The sequence below is a fragment of the Liolophura sinensis genome, chromosome 1 (genome assembly GCF_032854445.1).
Source record: "Liolophura sinensis isolate JHLJ2023 chromosome 1, CUHK_Ljap_v2, whole genome shotgun sequence".
In the NCBI taxonomy this organism is placed as follows: domain Eukaryota; kingdom Metazoa; phylum Mollusca; class Polyplacophora; order Chitonida; family Chitonidae; genus Liolophura; species Liolophura sinensis.
Window position 1 is genome coordinate 22,618,475 of NC_088295.1, and position 19,933 is coordinate 22,638,407.

General features: G+C 40.3%; 1 protein-coding gene across 1 annotated transcript; it reads right to left on the reverse strand.

Moving 5' to 3' along the window:
• Nucleotides 1-2,500: 2,500 nt before the first annotated feature.
• LOC135471643 (uncharacterized) lies at nt 2,501-16,190 on the reverse strand. Its single transcript, XM_064750988.1, is given in 13 exon segments — nt 2,501-4,026; nt 4,028-4,312; nt 4,583-4,698; nt 4,888-4,991; nt 5,192-5,227; nt 5,722-6,032; nt 6,448-6,473; nt 9,626-11,003; nt 11,521-11,633; nt 13,651-13,754; nt 14,087-14,140; nt 15,131-15,746; nt 16,185-16,190. Coding segments are annotated over 13 exon segments (4,263 nt in total). The 3' UTR covers nt 2,501-2,912.
• Between the last annotated feature and the right edge of the window lie 3,743 nt (nt 16,191-19,933).

Here is a 19,933-nt window from a genome sequence, read left to right on the forward strand (position 1 = left end):
TCACACGACTCTAAGTCATGGAGACAAGCAATAATGGAACATTTCCCTGATTTGTTTGACTGTATCGGAAAAGTGCATTTTCACTTTGACCATTTATTTCGTCCGAAACAGCAGACCCAGCGCCACATACCTTTTCATGTCCGCGAAGACGTCGAGACCGAGCTACAGAGGTTAGAATCTCTCCACATTGTTGAAAAAAAGACCAGCTCCATGGGTCCGCCCTGTTGTCGACTTTCCGAGGAAATCAGGAGGCGTTCGTGTCTACGTCGACATGAGGGACGCGAACGAAGCCATTAAACGCGAAAAGCATCCAATGCCGACAGTTGATGATTAGATCGCTGGTCTGAACTCATCAACTGTGTTCAGTAAGCTCGACTTAACAGCTGGATACCACCAGCTAGAACTTGATGTTGTCAATCGCAATATAACTTTCAGTACCCATCTTGATCTAAGACGGTACAAATGACTTATGTTTGGCGTCAATGCAGCATCAGAAATCTTCCAAAACGAAGTCGCGGAGATGATACGTGACCTGTCGGGCTCTATGAACTTGTCAGACGACATCCTGGTGCATGACAGAAAGCAAAACAAACACGACAAAAATCTCTAAGCTGCGCTGTAGAGACTGTACACAAATGGTGTAAAACTCAACGTTGACAAATGTGTATTCTTTACGAACCAAACTGAGTTCTACGGACACATTTTTGACGCCAACGTCCTCTGGATGTGGAAAGTCTGGATTCCAGGTATTGACAGGTTAACTGAAAAATGTATCCGATCGTGCCTTCCCTGTCCAACTTCCATGACCCGTCTGATGACGCGTGAGAAACTATGCATGACAAAACTTCCATGTGGACCATGGGAGGAAGTAGCTGTCGATTTCACACATCCCTTCCCATCTGGCGAATACATACTTCTTGTTGTCGACGAGTACAGCGGCTTTTCATCCTGAGTAGTAATTCGGAAATTCGAGGTGTTCCACAGAAAATCCAATCTGATTACGGACCGTCTTCCAACAGCCAGGAATTTAGCGTGCTTTCAGCAAACCTTGGTTTCAAGTATGACCGTGTTACCCCTCTCTGGCCAGAAACAATTACCGTGCTACACGGCATTCCAAACACTGACTGGACATCAGATGAACATTGTCCTCCCGCAGCAGCCGACCGCACCTGACAGTCATAACAGAATTGCTGAGCTCGACGACCTGAGTAAGCAGAAGGCGAATTCACACGTCGACGACAGAGGCAACATGAAACCTAACCATCTGTGTGTATGTGACACCGTAATTGTGCGACGGAAAAAAATAAACTTTCTGCTCCATTCGATCCCCGTCCATACAGAATCACGAATCATACGAAGAGGAGGGGGATGAAGATGCCGATTACTAAATGTGTACATGTATTTCTCGTATATGATTGGTATATTTGTTTTCTTTCTATAAATTTATGTATATATATGTGTGAATAGTGTTTTGATCATTTAGTCAGATTTATCAATGTATGGGAGTTTATAAGCCAAGGCGCATTTATTCAAAGGCAATTAAGCCGGCGCTATTAAATTTAGTCAAGTTTTGTATTGGATCAACACTGGTCTTAAACCTTAGGTAACTTTTAACACACTTTTCATCAACCAGCTCGCGGTCGTTTATCCTCCAGAGGGTTATTTTCTACATGTATTTAGTAAGAGTGGGTGCTTGGGGTTTTACGTAGTGCTCAACAATTGGTCAGTCATATGACGACGACGGAATCCTTTGGGTTTCCAATCTTTTATCTAGTACTTCATGGTGAACGCCAAGCTTCCTTACAACTTCCTCTTTTAAAGGCGTAGGTGTGACTCGACACAGGATTGATCCTGGATCTACCGCTCCCGAAACGGATGCTCTACCAACTGTGCTATTGGGGTTGGTATATTTAGTAAAAAGAAGTTAATATATGCAATATACTAAAATGTCATACCAGCTATGAAACCTTAACTAACCGGTCGCTTTTTACTGGCCGAAGTCGTCGGTAAAATTTAGTCACAACATAAAGTTACGTGCCACACAAAGTTATTTGAAGAGGATTTCACGAGATAATGGGTTTCTGAAGTTGTTTTGAAGTGAAAAGTTCACACGTATATACATTTAATGTACCCCTCGACTTTGCCCCGTTTCCTCCTACCATAATGCTGGTTCCCTCGTATTTTAACACCAATCAAATAAATAAGTAAATCAATTTATTTATGATGTCTTTGTTTTGTATCACCAAGTAAGTAAATCCGTGACTGTCTTTCGCACAGGGATATTTATTATCATTTAGTAATACAACAGTACTTCTCCCTTTGAGTTTCATTAACTTTCTGCATTTAAGTGTAAATTCATATGGGAGAGTCACGGATTTACTTACATGGTGAGACAAAACAAATAAATTGATATATTTATGATGATTTCGTATAAATATTCCTGTGCCAAACTTTTCCAGAAAAGCATAGAGATAGTTCTAAAAAAATGATAACAATCATCTTGAAGAGCTTGCATATTTATTTAATATATGTTATAAAAATGTCTACTATTGTCTACATGGATAACTATAAAGTTTCCAGGACTGAATCATCTGTTGGTTGAAACTTGCTTTCCAGGTACTGGCTCATCAGAAATGTATCTTGTCCCAACTGAACAACGAATTTTGCTAATTCAGAGCAAATACATATAGATATACATTTTAAATAACGAATAATTACACTCGTGGGGAAGTTTTTATTTCATGTTTTTTCATACAACTAAATGATATAGATTTCATGAAATAGATGAAAGATTTAGGTATTAGCAATTTAGTTGAAGTCAGATTAGTTAAAATTCGACTACTTCCGACCAAATGTATATTATTTGCGCCTGTAAAGGACATAAACCTTGAATGGTTTTATCGCGACATCAGTTATTTGCCAGTTGACCTGTACACACCTGTGGTCCAGATGCCGGTGTAGTCACACATGTAGTTCAGGTAGATGTTATCTTGGCTGTAACTAGGGTTCTCTTTGTCCTCAAAGTTCCATACTTGATATGTGGCCTGCTCATAGGTATCGCCGTATCCACGGCGCACATTCCCGTAGCTTGTTACTGCCACTGCTCCAGAACACGGCACCGATCGTCCCTTAACCCTGCATGTAGGGCGACACAATCTTCCGCATTCGTCATACACGTTAATATAGGCTCGCGTGGTTCTTTCTCTTGGACTTCGGACCGCGACGTAAGCGATGCTCGATGAAATGGCGTACCTTCGGTCAACAATAGTGTACTCTCTGTAGCTTCCATCGTAGTTGATCCCATTGGACTGGACATAAACGACGCCACTGTTCGCGTTACCCTGACGACACCCGCAGTCTGTGTAGCGGGTGCTGCGATCCTGGCGGGAATATCGATCTGTATAGATTCCAGTTTCGGTGTAGCCTCGAGGGCTATAGACGTCGTATTTTGTAACAGCTCGTCCATCCCTCACTGGATAGGATCCATACTGTTCCGTGGTATCGTAATCTGGAGGACGGCTATAGGTGATCTGGACTGGTACGTATCCCCACTGGTTCGTGTCGCAGTAGCCGTTGATGCAGTAAGAATTCTGGTAACCTGTGTACCCACCTTGACTGCTGCCCGGGCATGACGGACAAGGATCGGCCTCGTCAGACAGCACAGGGACACAGCGATCATTTACACACCGCAAGTAAGGACCGCATTTAGGGCAACGGGGATGTTCACATCGTGAGAATGACGCGTAGAATGCTGTGACTGCTTGTGAATTGGTGATACTTGGCACAATACCAACGCTGTCCGTTGGTCGGTGATATGTTTGCAATGTGTTCGGATAATCAGTGTTGGGATTCACGCCTTTTCCAGGCTGCAGATCTCGAAAGCGCTGCCAAACACAGTCGATAAAAGCGTGGTGCATAAAGAACACGGGGTCGTTGGTTGCCGTGTTTAAGCTGCCCATGTCTCCACCCACCCAGCTATGTACAATACCGTGATATCTTTCGAGGTCATACTGAGGGGCAGCGGTGGGTTTTTGAAATCTCACTCAGATATGACTGGGTAAGCACAGCATCTACATTGGCTTTGGACATTAAAGCCCCACCTGAGCCAATGTTTCGTATTATGGATGGGCCGTGAAGAGTTGACCAGGATCCAAATGGTCCATTCGAGACGAAGCCATTACCCTGACCAGCAAATGTACTGTGCCACATGATGGAAAGAGTAGGGTTGGCCAATTCGTTGTCCAGGGTGCTATCCCAAAACGGAAGCCTCACCGTGTTGGTGTTGTCAAAATATGCAATGACGAGATCCATTCTGTAAAGATAAGACAGTAGGCCGTACTTTCTAACATGTATTCGTCTCAGTAGCATGAAAAGCAAGTACAACTTATGAACTATGATACATGCTTTATGCTTCTATTTTATGCTGGTCTCAAAGCATTATTACGCACATATTTAGAAACATGCATAATGTTGGACATGAGTTTAACAGCTGAAGATTGCCTTATATCAAGAATATGAGTTTGCATTTGTTGTCTCTTGAGTTTATTTTTTTTCTGGAAAATCTTGAGTAAACTGTACTTACAGCAGTAGGTAGATACGATGGAATGGGAGGAAGGCTGGCCCGTAGTGGGCTCCATTGGCCAGAGTACCCGAATGGAGAGACGCTAAGAAGTCATACAGTAACATTGAAGAAGTAAACTGTTAAGGAGAGAAGAAACAATTTGGGTATCAACGCCGTTTCCAGATCAAAAAGAAAACAAATACAGACAATTAAAATTTTTGAAACTGAATTCCAGGTTAATAATATGGAGTATAAAAAGCCAAAGTGTTACAGGAATAAATTGGGAAAGTATTAAATAAGCCATCGTTGGTAAACTGAGAATTTACCGGAAACTGCTTGGCATCATTCAGCGCATCATGAAAGGCTGTTCTTTCTGCATCGGTCAAAGCTCGATACTCCTTCCTGGGGACATTGGCCAATGATCGCCTCACTGTTGAAGAATGAGAAGAACACTCTCAGAAATTACAATGTAATCAACTTCAATAACTTAAGAATATATACAGGACTAAAGTGTTGAAAGGTTTCTGTTCGTTTTACTTGCAGTTTTTATTTGTCGAGGTATTTTATCAGTAATCATATTAACTGTAATAACGTAATAAGGAGAACGAGTCGTTGCGTAGGCATACTCACATCGTAGGTGCTTTTCGGGAAGTGCTTTGGAAGAGCCTGTCAACAAAATATCAAAAGATCTCAGATACGTTGAACATATAATTGTATGTTCTTTAACGCTTGTAGTATTTGTCAGTATTCGCTCATACACTACAAGCTCTTTCAAGCAAGCCTGATTTGTTTTTTACCAGGCATTTTTTTATCAAAAGACTTACAACGTTCTTGTTGGTGGAATCCTCACCGAATGTCTGCCCGTGGGTTTGCAGAGAGGTTAAAATAAGTTTTATCTTGCCCTGTAACTAAAAACTATGAATGATCATTATGAATAACATCAAGAGTAACACATAAAATGGGATGCGACATAGATTAGACTTGGATCTTGGCACCAAGAAGAAACAAGTTCATATGGCCCTTTCCCAGTAACTGCATCGATGAAAGTGGATCATAGTTTGTAGAGTATGATTTTTACCATGTATTGCTGTCACAACACATGGTAAAAACACAAAGCAACAATTTGACGTAAAGTAGACACAGTTTAAACCAGTGCTAACCTAATTCCCAGGCCTCATTTGAGCCGGGCCTCCCGACCAATGTCTCCAGAAACTCCACCTGTTCACTGGTTAGTTTTCGCGGAGCTTCGCGCTCCTCCACTGTCCGCCATAGGTACGATTGCATACAAGACCACTGTAGTTCCTCATCCGTGGCTTTCAGCTCGGGATACTTGGTTAGGGTCTGATCGGCCTCTCGTAGGCAATCGGCGTATATCGAACTTGGTGTTTCCTCTGAAATTGTGGCCAGCGTACTACAAATCAGCGACAGGACCAAAATAACGCTATATCGCCAAGACGTCATTTTCCTGCAACTAAAGGAAAATTATTTTTCAAATAATATAAAAATTATTTTGCAAATAAAATAAAAATTATTTTACAAATACAGCGTGACTCGCTTGATGAAAATTTGGATTGTACTCAGTGTTTAATATTACTGTTTTATATATGACTTTCATGGTGTTTCATGGTCATGTCATTTGTCGCTTCCTCAGATTCCATTGTTCCTGGAGTCTTTTTGACAAAAGAGGTCGGTTGTGCTCGTGCAGCCTTACGTCAGTTGAGGGCCACTTGTTTTCCAGAAAAAAGCGTACATATCTCAGGGATACCCTGGCTTCATCAATCCATAAAACTGACTGCCTTGGCATAGGCCCATGTCGACAAAATCTTCAGTATGGCGTTTAACAACAATCAAGTCAAATCCAATCAAATCTTGTTAGACGACCTTACCTTCTTGAGCTAGCAGCTACAGGTACAACAGATGATTGATTGGAGTTTTATCTTTTTCACAGCCTTTTATACTTTTCTAGAAGTTTTGTAGTGTTAATTCCTGTTTCCTATGAAACACAAACAGGATGTGGTCGTGTGATTTCATTGGGCAGAAATCCTGAAAAGATTTGAACTTTCAAGGTTATGCTTTGAAATCGAACTGTCTCCGAGCTTCCCATTGGCGTGATCGCTGTCCTACATTTAAAATGAGAACAAATCAAATGTATTCTTTCTGCGTCAGACTGGACAAACGTGAATAAAGCTGGTTTGTGACATTTAAATCATACAAACCTTTCACGGCCATACACTGTTTGTATTTTACGTACAATATATAAAATGTGGCTCATCTGAAGATTGAATTTTCGTGTCAGTAACCTTCACATACACATTGTTGATACAAAGAAAACTTCGGTATTTGCTGAGATGCGGTGAATAGCTGTGAAGAAGGTTATCAAATGGATATTGATTTACTTTTGATGGTTGACCTACTGGTACAGTATGTACATTCCGTTATGGGGCCAACAAGGAGACCGCACAATGCTTGCCGTGGAACGCTTGTTGCTTGTCTTTGTACAGGTCCGCAGTCAACCAGAAATGACTTGGACTGCCAGTGTGTAAAATCTGTTCCACACCTACGTCATGTCACGTTAGCAAGATGGGTGAATGAACCTTGAAATGGGATACACCTGACAGCTCGTTCCTGAGAAAATAAAAGGTTATTCCCAATACCACACCCTCTTTTGCTTTCTTGAAGACATAATTTAAGCATTCCTTATTGAAAAACTAACGAAGCCCGAAATGATGTGCACACAACGCTTATAGTTCAGAATTTAAACATCTCGAATTCACTAAGAAATGATTTAAAACTAGGCCACTTTTTTAACTTGGGAGTCTTTTGATGATCGAAACCTATCAACTATCTTCAATAAAAGTTTTGCCGTGAAAATGAGTGTCCCAGGTATGTGTCATGTTACCCCTGGTATGTATTAAGTTTCCTCACGGTATGTCAAGGTGTACCAGGTATGTTTCATGTACCCCAGTTATGTATCATGTTACCCCAGGTATATTTCATGTTTTTTTTTTCAAAAACAAAAAACTTGACGGGGATCGTGACATGTCTCACTGATTCCCAATCACTTTATCATCTTTTCGCAGCCCTTTATACAACACTTTTGTAGAGTTGTGTTGATTGCGTTTTACTGTGTAACTCGAACAGGATGTGGTCGTGGGATTTCATTGGACACAAGTCCTGAAAAGATTGGAAATTTAAATGAAGATATGCTGTCCCCGACCTTCTCATTGGCCTGTTTGCTGTCCTACATTAAAATCATAAAATCTTGATATCTTAAACCATACAAGTCTTTCACGTAGATTATCCTTACTTTGACAGCAATTTTCCAAAGGGTACATATCTGGACTTGTAGCATTTGTTAGATCCTACCTATTCCATCAAGCGCCTTCATTCCAACTTTCTTAACTTTGACAATGAGTGTAATTCTCTTGTAAGTAAATATGGACAAAGCGTTCAGAATCTCTGGTGCTCTGCTTCATGATTGTGTCCAATTCTGCATAGCCCGGGGCTAGGGGCTGTATGTTTATAGTGTTGAATTAGCTCGCCAATTCATATTCTAACATGGTAGACGATTTGAATACTGATTTCACTCAGCCGCCTTGTACATATGTTGTGTCTTTCGTACACCATTGAAAACTCTTGACCGCCTCCCTTTATATGATTCCGTTCTAGTTTCGCACTCTGTACACTTTGTTAGTTATTTGGTAATTTGTGTTAAACGTCGTTTTGGGAATTGGAGTTGCGATTATTGATTATTGGAAAGGTGTCAAGTATGCCAAGATAAGTGTTATGTTACCCCAAGATGTGTCGGGTTGCCAGTGAATGTGTTAAGTTGCCCAAGATAAGTGACATGTTGCCCCCAGATATTTCGAGTTGCCAGGGAATGCGTCAAGTTGCCGAATATATGTGCCATGTTATCCCGGAATTTACCAAGTTGACCAGATTTGTGCCATGTTACCCCTGAATTTGCCAAGTTGACAAGATTTGTGCCATCTTACACTAAGATTTGTCGAGTTACCAGGGAATGTGTCCAACTGCCCCAGGTACGTTTCATGTTACCCCTCGGTCTGTCGATTAGCCAGGGAATGTGTCAAGTTGTACCTGGATGTGTCAAGTAGCCCCTGGGTATGTCAAGGTGTTACAGGAATGTCATCTTATCCTATAATATTTCAGTCTGGCCCATGTATGTAGCATGTCACCCTTGAGGTGTTGTGCCAGCAGGTATGAAGTTCTCCCAGGTCCAGGTAAGTGCACATTAATTACAGTAATCACCAAGTTCACGTCTGAAATAAAGGTATTGTGACATGTGACATTTATAATCGTACTATATAGTACTTTCAGAAAATAAATAAAGGCTTACAAGAAGGTAAATAAATGTTTAACTGTAAGCAGACCAGCGGTTCATTTCGTTCTTTGTTCCATATTTTAATATTATAAACACTTCGACCATAAGTAGACCGCAGGCTCAGTTCCTTCTATGTTTCATACTTTAATATTATATCTCATTTAAATAGATGGGCTTTTCTGGTCGACGAATGTTACACAGGGAGGCTTTTCACAAAAGTCTCTTTCTGCCTATTAGTTAGGTACGAGAGTACAATATATACAGAAGTGCATACTTCACGTGACAAGGTCAACCCATGGTTTGCAATGAGCGACGAGTTTCTCGGTACACAACCAAGGGAACAAATAATTTTTAAAAAATCAAGTTACATGCGTGATAATATTTTTATTGCTATACATGTATGTGTTTAAGAGATTTTTTCAGCAGCAGAGGAAATTATAGGCCGTTTTGGTCCAATCAGTTTAAACATTGGCTCTACAACGTTATCACCTCTAACGCTATAGCGGCGGTATTTGAACTTGGCTAGCTTTGACTGGTCGCCAGTTTAGTTAAAACCCATGTCTACCAATAGAAAATGAACTTTTGGAATGAAGTGCAAACTGGATGATTGTCCCATTACACAGCTGGTGTAGTTTGGTTACCACGGCTGGCCATCTGTTGGGTTATTATGCTGGACAGCGGTGATAGGTCTTGTCGTCCGTTCTTTATCCTCTGTAGTTGACCCAGGGCCAGGTGCCCGTGTAGTCACAGAAGTAATTCAGGTAGATATTGTTTTGGCTGTAGATAGGATACAGTTCATCACTGTAATCCCACACCTGATAGGTGGCATCTTCATAGGTGTCGCCGTACCCTCGGTTTCTTCCACCACCTGTTGTAAGTGTTACGGCCCCTGAACACGGAACCCATCGTCGGCTGAATCTGTTCCAGCAGGTTGGACGGCACAACCTTCCACAGTCGTCATATACGTTGACATAAGCTTGTGATGCGCCCTGTCGTGGGTTCCGTACTGCTACATAAGCAGTGTTCGAGGAAATGGCGTACCTTCGATCGACAACAGCGTATTCTCTGTAGCTGCCATCGTAGTTTGCCCCATAGGACTGGACATATACGATTCCACTGTTCGCGTCACCCTGCCGACAGCCACAGTCCGTGTAGCGGGAGCTACGATCCTGGCGGGAATATCTCCTGCCGTAGATTCCGGTCGAAGTGTAGCCACGTGGATTGTAGATATCGTACTGCCGACGAGAACGACCTCCTACAACTGGATAGGACCCATACTGTTCCGTGGTATCGTAATCTGGAGGACGGCTATAGGTGATTTGGACTGGTACGTACGCCCACTCATTCGTGTCGCAGTAGCCGTTGATGCAGTAAGAATTCTGGTAACCTGTGTACCCACCTTGACTGCTACCCGGGCATGACGGACAAGGATCGGCCTCGTCAGACAGCACAGGGACACAGCGATCATTTACACACCGCAAGTAAGGACCGCATCTAGGGCAACGGGGATGTTCACATCGTGAGAATGACGCGTAGAATGCTGTGACTGCTTGTGAATTGGTGATACTTGGCACAATACCAACGCTGTCCGTTGGTCGGTGATATGTTTGCAATGTGTTCGGATAATCAGTGTTGGGGTTCACGCCTTTTCCAGGCTGCAGATCTCGAAAGCGCTGCCAAACACAGTCGATGAAAGCGTGGTGCATAAAGAACACGGGGTCGTTGGTTGCCGTGTTTAAGCTGCCCATGTCTCCACCCACCCAGCCATGTACAATACCGTGATATCTTTCGAGGTCATACTGAAAGGCAGCCGTGGGTTTTGAAATCTCACTCAGATATGACTGGGTAAGCACAGCATCTACATTGGCTTTGGACATTAAAGCCCCACCTGAGCCAATGTTTCGTATTATGGATGGGCCGTGAAGAGTTGACCAGGATCCAAATGGTCCATTCGAGACGAAGCCATTACCCTGACCAGCAAATGTACTGTGCCACATGATGGAAAGAGTAGGGTTGGTCAATTCGTTGTCCAGGGTGCTATCCCAAAACGGAAGCCTCACCGTGTTGGTGTTGTCAAAATATGCAATGACGAGATCCATTCTGTTAAGAGGCACAATATACAACGAATTTAAAAGAATCCTCTAATTGTATTACATATTATCATGAATAAAGAGTCATAGTAACGTTATCAGTGAGTCACGGAATGGGTCAAGGTCATACATATTCCTGTCAGTTAGATTTTACACTCAGCTTGGACACAGAGCCAAGTAAAAGACAAATTATTATATATACCAAATAGTCTTAGCAAAAGGTTTTTCAGTATTGCAGAGAGTGTGCGAACGTGTCATACTTTGACATTTGTACACTTTTCCTTCGATTGAATAGTGTTTATTTTGTACCGTATAACGTTACTGGACTTGGCCTTTGCAACCTGCACATTATGATTTTTCTCTGCAGAATGTACCAATTCTTAAAGTACTTCAAACGCCAGAAGGCTGTGTAAATACAAGGAGAATTGCGAACGGTCCCAAATACGGAGCAATGGCAACACTGGGATTCAATCATTTACACATTAATAGTGTCTATAGCCCATTGTGTGCCATTTTAGTATACTTACAGGAGTATGTAGATACGATGAAATGGGAGGAAGGCTGGCCCGCCGTGAGCTCCGTTTGCCAATATTCCCGAATGTAGAGACGCCACGAAGTCATACACGTTGGGAGACAGAATCTGTAATAGAGAGAAGGAACGATTTCGGTATCACCACCATGGTTCAAGTGACATTAGTTGTGTTTATAAACCTTTAGGAAGGAACTGCCATTTTCAACCAGCATCCCTCACATATAAATGAGTTTAGCCCGATGGCATGAAGAACAATCAAAACCATAACAACTCTACACCCACATGGCTTGAATAAATAAGACTTTAGGCAGTGAGAATGACACTACTAGCTATTAGTCCAAAACACTGAACCTCAACATTGTCTACCAATTTTCCATGTTTATCCAAAATAAATTTAATGACAAATTAAGATCATGAGGCCGGAAAAATCAGTAGAGAATTCGTTTACGAATTAATACGGCATATCTCTACTTCTATTTGAACTATTGCAAGTATGCATTAACATCGTGAAACTTCTGGGTGAAAATGTTCACATAATGGTATTTGAAAATGGTTGCGCGAATGTGTCGCTCAACAAGTATCCATGCTAAACTACGTCAACAATGACTGCGTCCTTAGGTAATCGGCAAAGAAAAAGAACACCTTGGAACTAGAGAGGAAAAACAAGAAAAACTTACTTAAACATTAAGTACAATTACTGAAGAACATATGTGTGTGACAAATTGGAGTGATGTGATTTATACTTTTTGTTTTATCACTAGACAAAAGAACGGTCAAAAGCAGTTTTTGCTATTTTAAAGCCTTTCCAGCTTGAATAATTCTCTTCGTGATAAAATATGATCACGTGAACCAAAATCATTTCCACATATTTGGTGTCTTGTTAGGGAGTAGTAAGCTATAACGAGGCCTCGTGTTGGTTCACGCAATCATATTTTTATAAAGGAAATAATTTGAAAGTTCAGAGGAGCTCTGCATTCACCATAATATTTCATTGTTACGACCGCTTTGTCCGAATTAATCCAGTAGTAATATGCTTGCTTCGAAACCGTTGTATTGAATGTGTTAACGAGTTCGATTCCTATAACAACATAGTATTTTTTTTATTGTTTTTTTTTTAATGTTTAACAAAGTGAGGTAATGGAGGAGGGATTAATTTGAATCACATAAGAAATTCTTTCTTTGTATTTCTTCATATATTGTCAAGTTATATGTCAGATAAGTTTAAATATATTATTGTAAATCTATACAGATTATATACAGTATTCTTTCAACGAATGATCGGCGATTCAGTTAACAATCGCACATATAGTACAATTACATGAGAAAGCTCATCTGTTTATCAGTTTAACTTCGCAATAAGAGTCTATTAAAGACACTGTCATATACTTACGGTATAATTCGTAAGACAAAACTTGTTTCAGGTACCAACATTAGACGGAAAAGGTATTATCCTATGGATTTAGCGGCATACAAGGGGCTGATACTTAGTAACGAACATTTTTGCTAGGCCTGTTTTATCGGCTAACAGAGACCGCATTGGTGAGAGGTTCCAAGGTGATTGCGCTGCGCTGACGTTCTAATCCTCTCAGAGGCCTCACAAGTCACTGAGAGCGCATATCACAATAACCTAAAACTAACTTGAACACCTCTTCATATTTGGATAGCCCTGATTCCCGAAGTCATCCGAAGTGTATGTATGTGCTCCATCCCTTAAGTGTAATCCAGCCGTTTAAAGTTTCGAATCGAACAAACGTCCTCCATGTCGCCATGACCCGGCAAGGTACATGCTGGCTGTTCGAGTTGTTCAATTCAATAATTTGAGTACGGCGTAAAACACCAATCAAATAAATAAATAAATCAATAAATTCAATAATTTAAACAGCTGGATTGCTGTTAAAATGTTAAAGACACATTCCAGCTGTTAGTAAAATTGTACGGTTGAACCGATACTGAATGCTCCGTTAGTAGTGCCTCAACTAGCTTCAGCTAATATCACAAGAAAAATAACATCAAGGATAAAAATAACATTAAAACGTCCTTGTTCTCTAAATGGAGGATTATCCTAATAAATATGCAACTTCATAATCTACTCTGAGATCAAACCAGTTTTGTACAAGACGCTTACTGTGCTACTCTTGGCCAGATTCAAAGCTGTGTGAAATGCGTTCCTCTCAGCGTCGGTCATCGCACGGTACTCCTTCCTGGCCACTGCAGCCAATGATCGACGAACTTTATGGTGAAAAGAATCAACAAATGCATATATTATAATATATTTATTTATTTGACTGGTGTTTTTCGTCGTACAAATGAGTATTTGACTCCTAAGGCGGCGGCCAGCATTATAGTGGGAGAAAACAGTGTAGAATCCCACAACCATCCGGTGGTTGCTTTCAGAACGCCCCATAATCCCAAGTGCGACCGAAGAGGAAGCCAGCGTGATTTGGACTTGCACTCACAGGCTCTTGGGTCATTTTGTGAAGCAATGGAAATGTTTAGAAATGTACATGTTATATAGCAGAACCTTATGTTCGTTTAAATTACAAGCGCAAGTTTTGACTTACGTCTATCATGTGATGACCTCTTGGTTCTGGTACCCCTTATGAAAGAACGGGGTCCTGTAAAACAAAGTTAAATCACGGTTATTTAAAGGTCATTGTTTCTGTGCACATCTTGATAGCTCTATGAACAAAAAAGAGCCTCTCGACCAACATCAGCATTGAATAAAGTTAATTATTGCATTGCCCCTTGACTGATGACACTTGAACGTTGAGGGTAGGAACAATACACTGGAAAGGGCTTTATTTTTTCATACATCTTGAAACGTTTACGCCATACTAAAAATATTTTGTTTTTACTGTGATTAGCTGGCATATGCACTACAATAACTATCGTGGTACAATCCCTACACAGTGTTTAAATGTGACTAACGAGTAAAAGTATAGGCCCTTCTGTAACTACAACAAGTATAGTTCCTACTGTGACTACAGTGAGTATAGGTTCTACTGTGACAACAGCCAGAATAGGTCCTACTGGGTCTATAGCAAGTATAGGTCCTACAGTGACAACAGCGAGTATAGGTCCTTCTGTGACGACAGCGAGTATATATCGTACGGTGGTTATAGCTGGTATAAGTGTAGCTCCTGCTGTGACTATAGTGAGGATAGAAGGTCCTAGTGTATAACGAGTGTAGGTCTTACTGTGACCATAACGAGTATAGGTCCTACTGTGACTATAACGAATATAGATGCTCCTGTGACTATAGCGAGTATAGGTCTTACTGTGACTATAGCGAGTACAGGTCTTACTGTGACCAAAGTGAGTATAGGTCCTGCTGTGACCACAGTGAGTATACCTTAGGTTTTATCGCGAAGAGTGCGCATATAGCACCCATAATCATAACAATTTCCAAACAGGGGAAAATGAAGATCTTATACAATTATACAAAAAAGAAGCAAAGTGAATTTTTTCATTCCATGAAAATATCCCAGTAATTCTCATTCTTTTTAGTTACATATCGACAATGGTTGTTGGTCAAGACATTTTACCTTTTACCTACATTTTAACACGATTCCGTGAGGGTCGGATGGTTGGTCGGATGGTTTTACCTGTAACACGATTCCGTGAGGGTCGGATGGTTGGTCGGATGGTTGGTCGGATGGTTTTACCTGTAACACGATTCCGTGAGGGTCGGATGGTTGGTCGGATGGTTGGTCGGATGGTTGGTCGGATGGTGGGTTGACTGGTGGCGAGTTGGCTGTTGAATCGGTTGATGGGTGGGAAACGTGGTCGAGAAGTCCTTGGCACAATTGGTCTGAGAGTTCGGTGAGTCGGAGGAGTCCGGACAGTGACCGTATTTGATCGTACCGGTACTTCTCTCTGAGTGGACGTCCCTCCACTGCTCTGGATTATCTGCCAGGCCCTTGTAGAGCGAGGGTTTCCTAGTAACGTCTGTAGAAATACTACCTGCTGTTGTGTAAGGTTCCGAGGAGCCTCTCTCTGTGCTGCCGTCTGCCAGAGGAAGGACTGCATGCAAGACCATTCCAATCCCTCGTCACTCACGGACAGCAAACGGTTTCCTCGCAACATGTTACCGCTTTCTCGAAGACAGTTTTCATAGATGAGATTGGGGGTGGCCTCAGAGATCGCTCCATATGCTGTCTGGCAGCGCCAGTAGAAAAGAGCCAGAATTACAAAGTAACGAATACCCATGCTGTATACCATCTGTTAATAGAAAGTAAGCAATAACTGTAAGCACAATAACACTTTACAAATCTGTCTGATCGAATTGACAGTTTTGTCGTATCTTCTTTAACTCCACTCACACAAATATATAGAAACATACTTAACTTTAAAAGGCGTCCACGGCTTTGGGTAAAAAATTGTAGAGTCCCCTCATAACTGTACGGGTCGTACGTGGGAAGGATCTGTCAGCAACCTGCGGATGTTCGTGGGTTTCCCCCGGGCTGTGCCCGGTTTCCACCCACCATAATGCTGGCCGCCGTCGTATAAGTGAAATATTCTTGAGTACGGCGTAAAACAGCAATCAAATAAATCAAATAAATAAATCATAACTGTACGTCACATGTGGGAGTCAGTAACTTGCTAACAGGTCAGTGGTTTACGACGTGCGCTCCGTTTTCCACAAGCCATCAAACTTACCGCCATCGTATAAGCCATAAATTATTGTCTTACTATCGCGCTGAACAACAATGAAATAAATAAATAAATCGTAAGAAGGTTTTATCTACGTATACAACATTGGTCAATAGCTGCGCACCATACAAAATTAATTTTCTCAAGAGTAATAAAGAATTGGAATAAAGTACATTTTGAAGGAGTCTAAAATATTAAAACTTACTTGTGGAGTAGCTTCGCCGAGTACACAAATGGGTTAATGATTGGCTCTGCAGTACCTTTTATTTGTCTCTGCGCTAATTTCCCATTTAATTTATTAAACAACTTCCTTCAGCAAAGGCCACTAGAAACAACTGGCGGAAGTCGGGTGTAAATACCTGCTCACATGGCATAAAGAATCCAGAAATGTTATTGGTCAACATTTTCTCTTTGTTTACGTTTCCTTGATATGCTCTGATTATAGTTTTTATGAGCTTTTCATTTCAGTTAACGAACCTTGAAAATTAGTCCCCAAGTTAAACTTGGTAAAGATAGAAATCTAAATCAGGCTTTAGGGTAAAGTTGGTTATATGATTTAGGACACAAGGAGCTTGAGCAGTGTCACAGCAGATTTGATTTACAGCAAAATTGTTTAGACTATAAGTGATATACACATTTACTTCAGACAGAATGTGAAGTAACTTTACTTGATACACTTGTGCCAGCTCTGTTTATTTAGGAATGGATCTATCAGGCCCCTCTCCACGTTATGCATACACATTACAGTTGTATAATAACATAACACGTAATACATATATCGATAACACATTTTATGCTCACAGGTTAACCATTAAGTTCTGAGGCTATCAATCCGCGGAGCTCTAAGTGACAACCTATCCTTCCGACCTTATGCATTACATTTTTCGGTACTAACTCCATTAATGCTTAGATCTTAACTGTATACGCAAACCAGTACCTGTTGAGTGCACCGTGGATTTTAAACTGCAATAATATATTCTACAGCTAAGTAGAGAGTGGTGGTCGTCCGCCGCGGAATAAAACCGCTTCACACAATGTCATGATAATTTGTCGAAGGTTACAGTCGCATGAAATATTTATAATGAAATCGTATTTTCATTTGACTAGTCGAATTCATCGAATCGATTCAGTAATCAGACCGTATGGAGGTATATCGATACCACAGTTATGCCCACAGCTAATTACAGAGGCAAAATATCGATCAACACACATTCAATTGGATTTTAGCTATTATTTTAGAATAGCCCGAATAAGTACCTTTCAAAAAATATCAGCCTCGCCGTTGCACGTGTTATCGTCAAAATCGGCAATAATATTTATAATACGGATCGCAATATTACTTATTTAAAGCGAAGGATCATTTTAACACAATAAATTGCATAGTTGCGAATCTGAGGAATAATATTTACTGAAGGGGAACATTTAGGCTTTCAGGCTGAAAGCTGGAAGTCTAATTGTTCTTGCTCAGATGACTAAAAAAAACATGGTCTCTGGGCTCATTTTTAACTGTCACAACTGAACCAAGCTACTTGTGACTAGCCGTGCACAAAATTAACCAAATGATATCCCGGTGTGACCTAATTTTTCTGCCACATTGTGACCAAATAATTTAAAGGAGAAAAAAACATAAAAATATTGCCAAAATCAGATGAAACAGCGTGGACACTTATTTGCAAATATGGTTTTTAATATTTTTTTTTTTTTTTTTTTTTTTGTCTTTCAGGAAAAAGGGTATTTGAAAATAATTTGCATGGTGGGTATTTGGGACGTCTCTTAGTACGTATCGTCATTATAATGTTCTAAACAGGGATGTGATGCTTGTTTAATAAATTTATTTGAATGCAAATGTTGCATATTTCCAAACACATGATTTAATCGAAATTATGAGGATATTTATGAATAATATTTATTGAATATTAAAAATATCTAATGAACAAATTTGCTAGTTCAAAAGACCAAATTCTAGTGCAAATATATTTATTAAACATGTACTATATACACATTTATAACATCATTACGAAAAGGAAATGTATGCCAAGAGGTGGTTCTAAATACCCGCCATACAAAAATTATTTTCAAGTGTCACTTTAAGGAAAAATCGAAAACAATTTTAAAGACCAACGTGAATTTACAACTAATTTCTCTCTTTCACCTGAACCGTATGTAATTTTCATATTTTCTCTACGTTGAACAATATTCTTCTCCAGAACCACAGCACGGACGAAGCTAAGATTTGTTAAGCTGTTACAGCATGAACAGAAAATCAATAAATTTGTAATTTCAATAAACCCTGTAGACGCTGATGTCGCGTCAAGACCTATTTTTGAATTCTAAATTTAAAAATATCCGCATCTGAATCATACAACAGCGAATCGTTCTTTATCAAAAAATTTTAATTTGAAAGTGGCACAAACCTCAGGCAGCGAAGTGATGCAAATGTCTACACAGTGAAATTTGCATGTAAATGTTAATCTCTTCAAACACAATGAAAGCCAGACAAACTTCCAGACACGAGCGGTGGACGTTACACAAATGTCTACACACACTGAAATCTATATGTAAATGCAAATCTCTACAAACACAATGAAAGCCAGACAAACTTCCAGACACGAGCGGTGGATGTTGCACAAATGTCTACACACACTGAAATCTATATGTAAATGCAAATCTCTACAAACACAATGAAAGCCAGACAAATTTCCACACACGAGCGGTGGACGTTACACAAATGTCTACAAACACTTCATGAAATCTATATGTAAATGCAAATCTCTACAAACACAATTCAAACCAGACAAATTTCCATACACGAGCGGCCGACATTACACAAATGTTTATACACACTGAAATCTGTATGTAAATGCAAATCTGTACAAACACAGATGGTCACCAATGGTACCCGTGAGAGTAGTAGACAGGGTCATCAATGGCACAGGGCCATCAATGGTATCTGTCGGGTCATTAGCAGTATACAAGGTCATCAAAGGTACAGATTTATCAGTGGCGCAAAGGTCATCAAGCTTCAAGGCGACATGTTCGTATCTAGCTCTAACTAGTTTGACTGAGGTTTTAACCAAGGGCTGTGTCATGCACATGCCCCAGTATATTGTGGGTTTCTTTGGTTTCCACCCATATTAAACCGATTTTCGTCGTTTCAGGAAAAAATGATATTTATTAAGACATGTGTTCTGAGGCCAAATTGAACAAGTAGTTTTATGCTCAAGGTGTTAAGTGTCCTTCACCCACATTTCTCGGAGGCATATTTTTATGTTTAGTTCAATGACTCATTTATAATGGGTTTCGTATGCGTAAATGGTACCATTGTGTGCAAAAAAATATACTACTCTGTCAAGCAATTTTGATGTATTTTACCCCTGTTTCCGCACAGTTCACCGACAAAAGATAGAGATATCCAATAAAACTTTACCACGAAGGCAACCATGCGCGAATTTATCTTCAGGGAACCCTGTGGCTTGGTGTAATAAATAGGAAGTCCATGATAATTGGTCCCCTCACTCAGTCCAGACACAGGGTTAAATATGTCCTGCTCACAACATGTTTTTGTGTGTGTGTACATACAATTGATAAAACATACATATATACACATGATTCATTCTTGTCCTTATTCATATAATTTCTTCTGCAATTACAATTATGTTTAAATCAATATAATTGATAAGCACAGGGAGTGACTCTTGAAGGAATTTCAGCCTCCCCTTCTCACGCTTTACCTTAAATATTTCAAAATTTTTAAT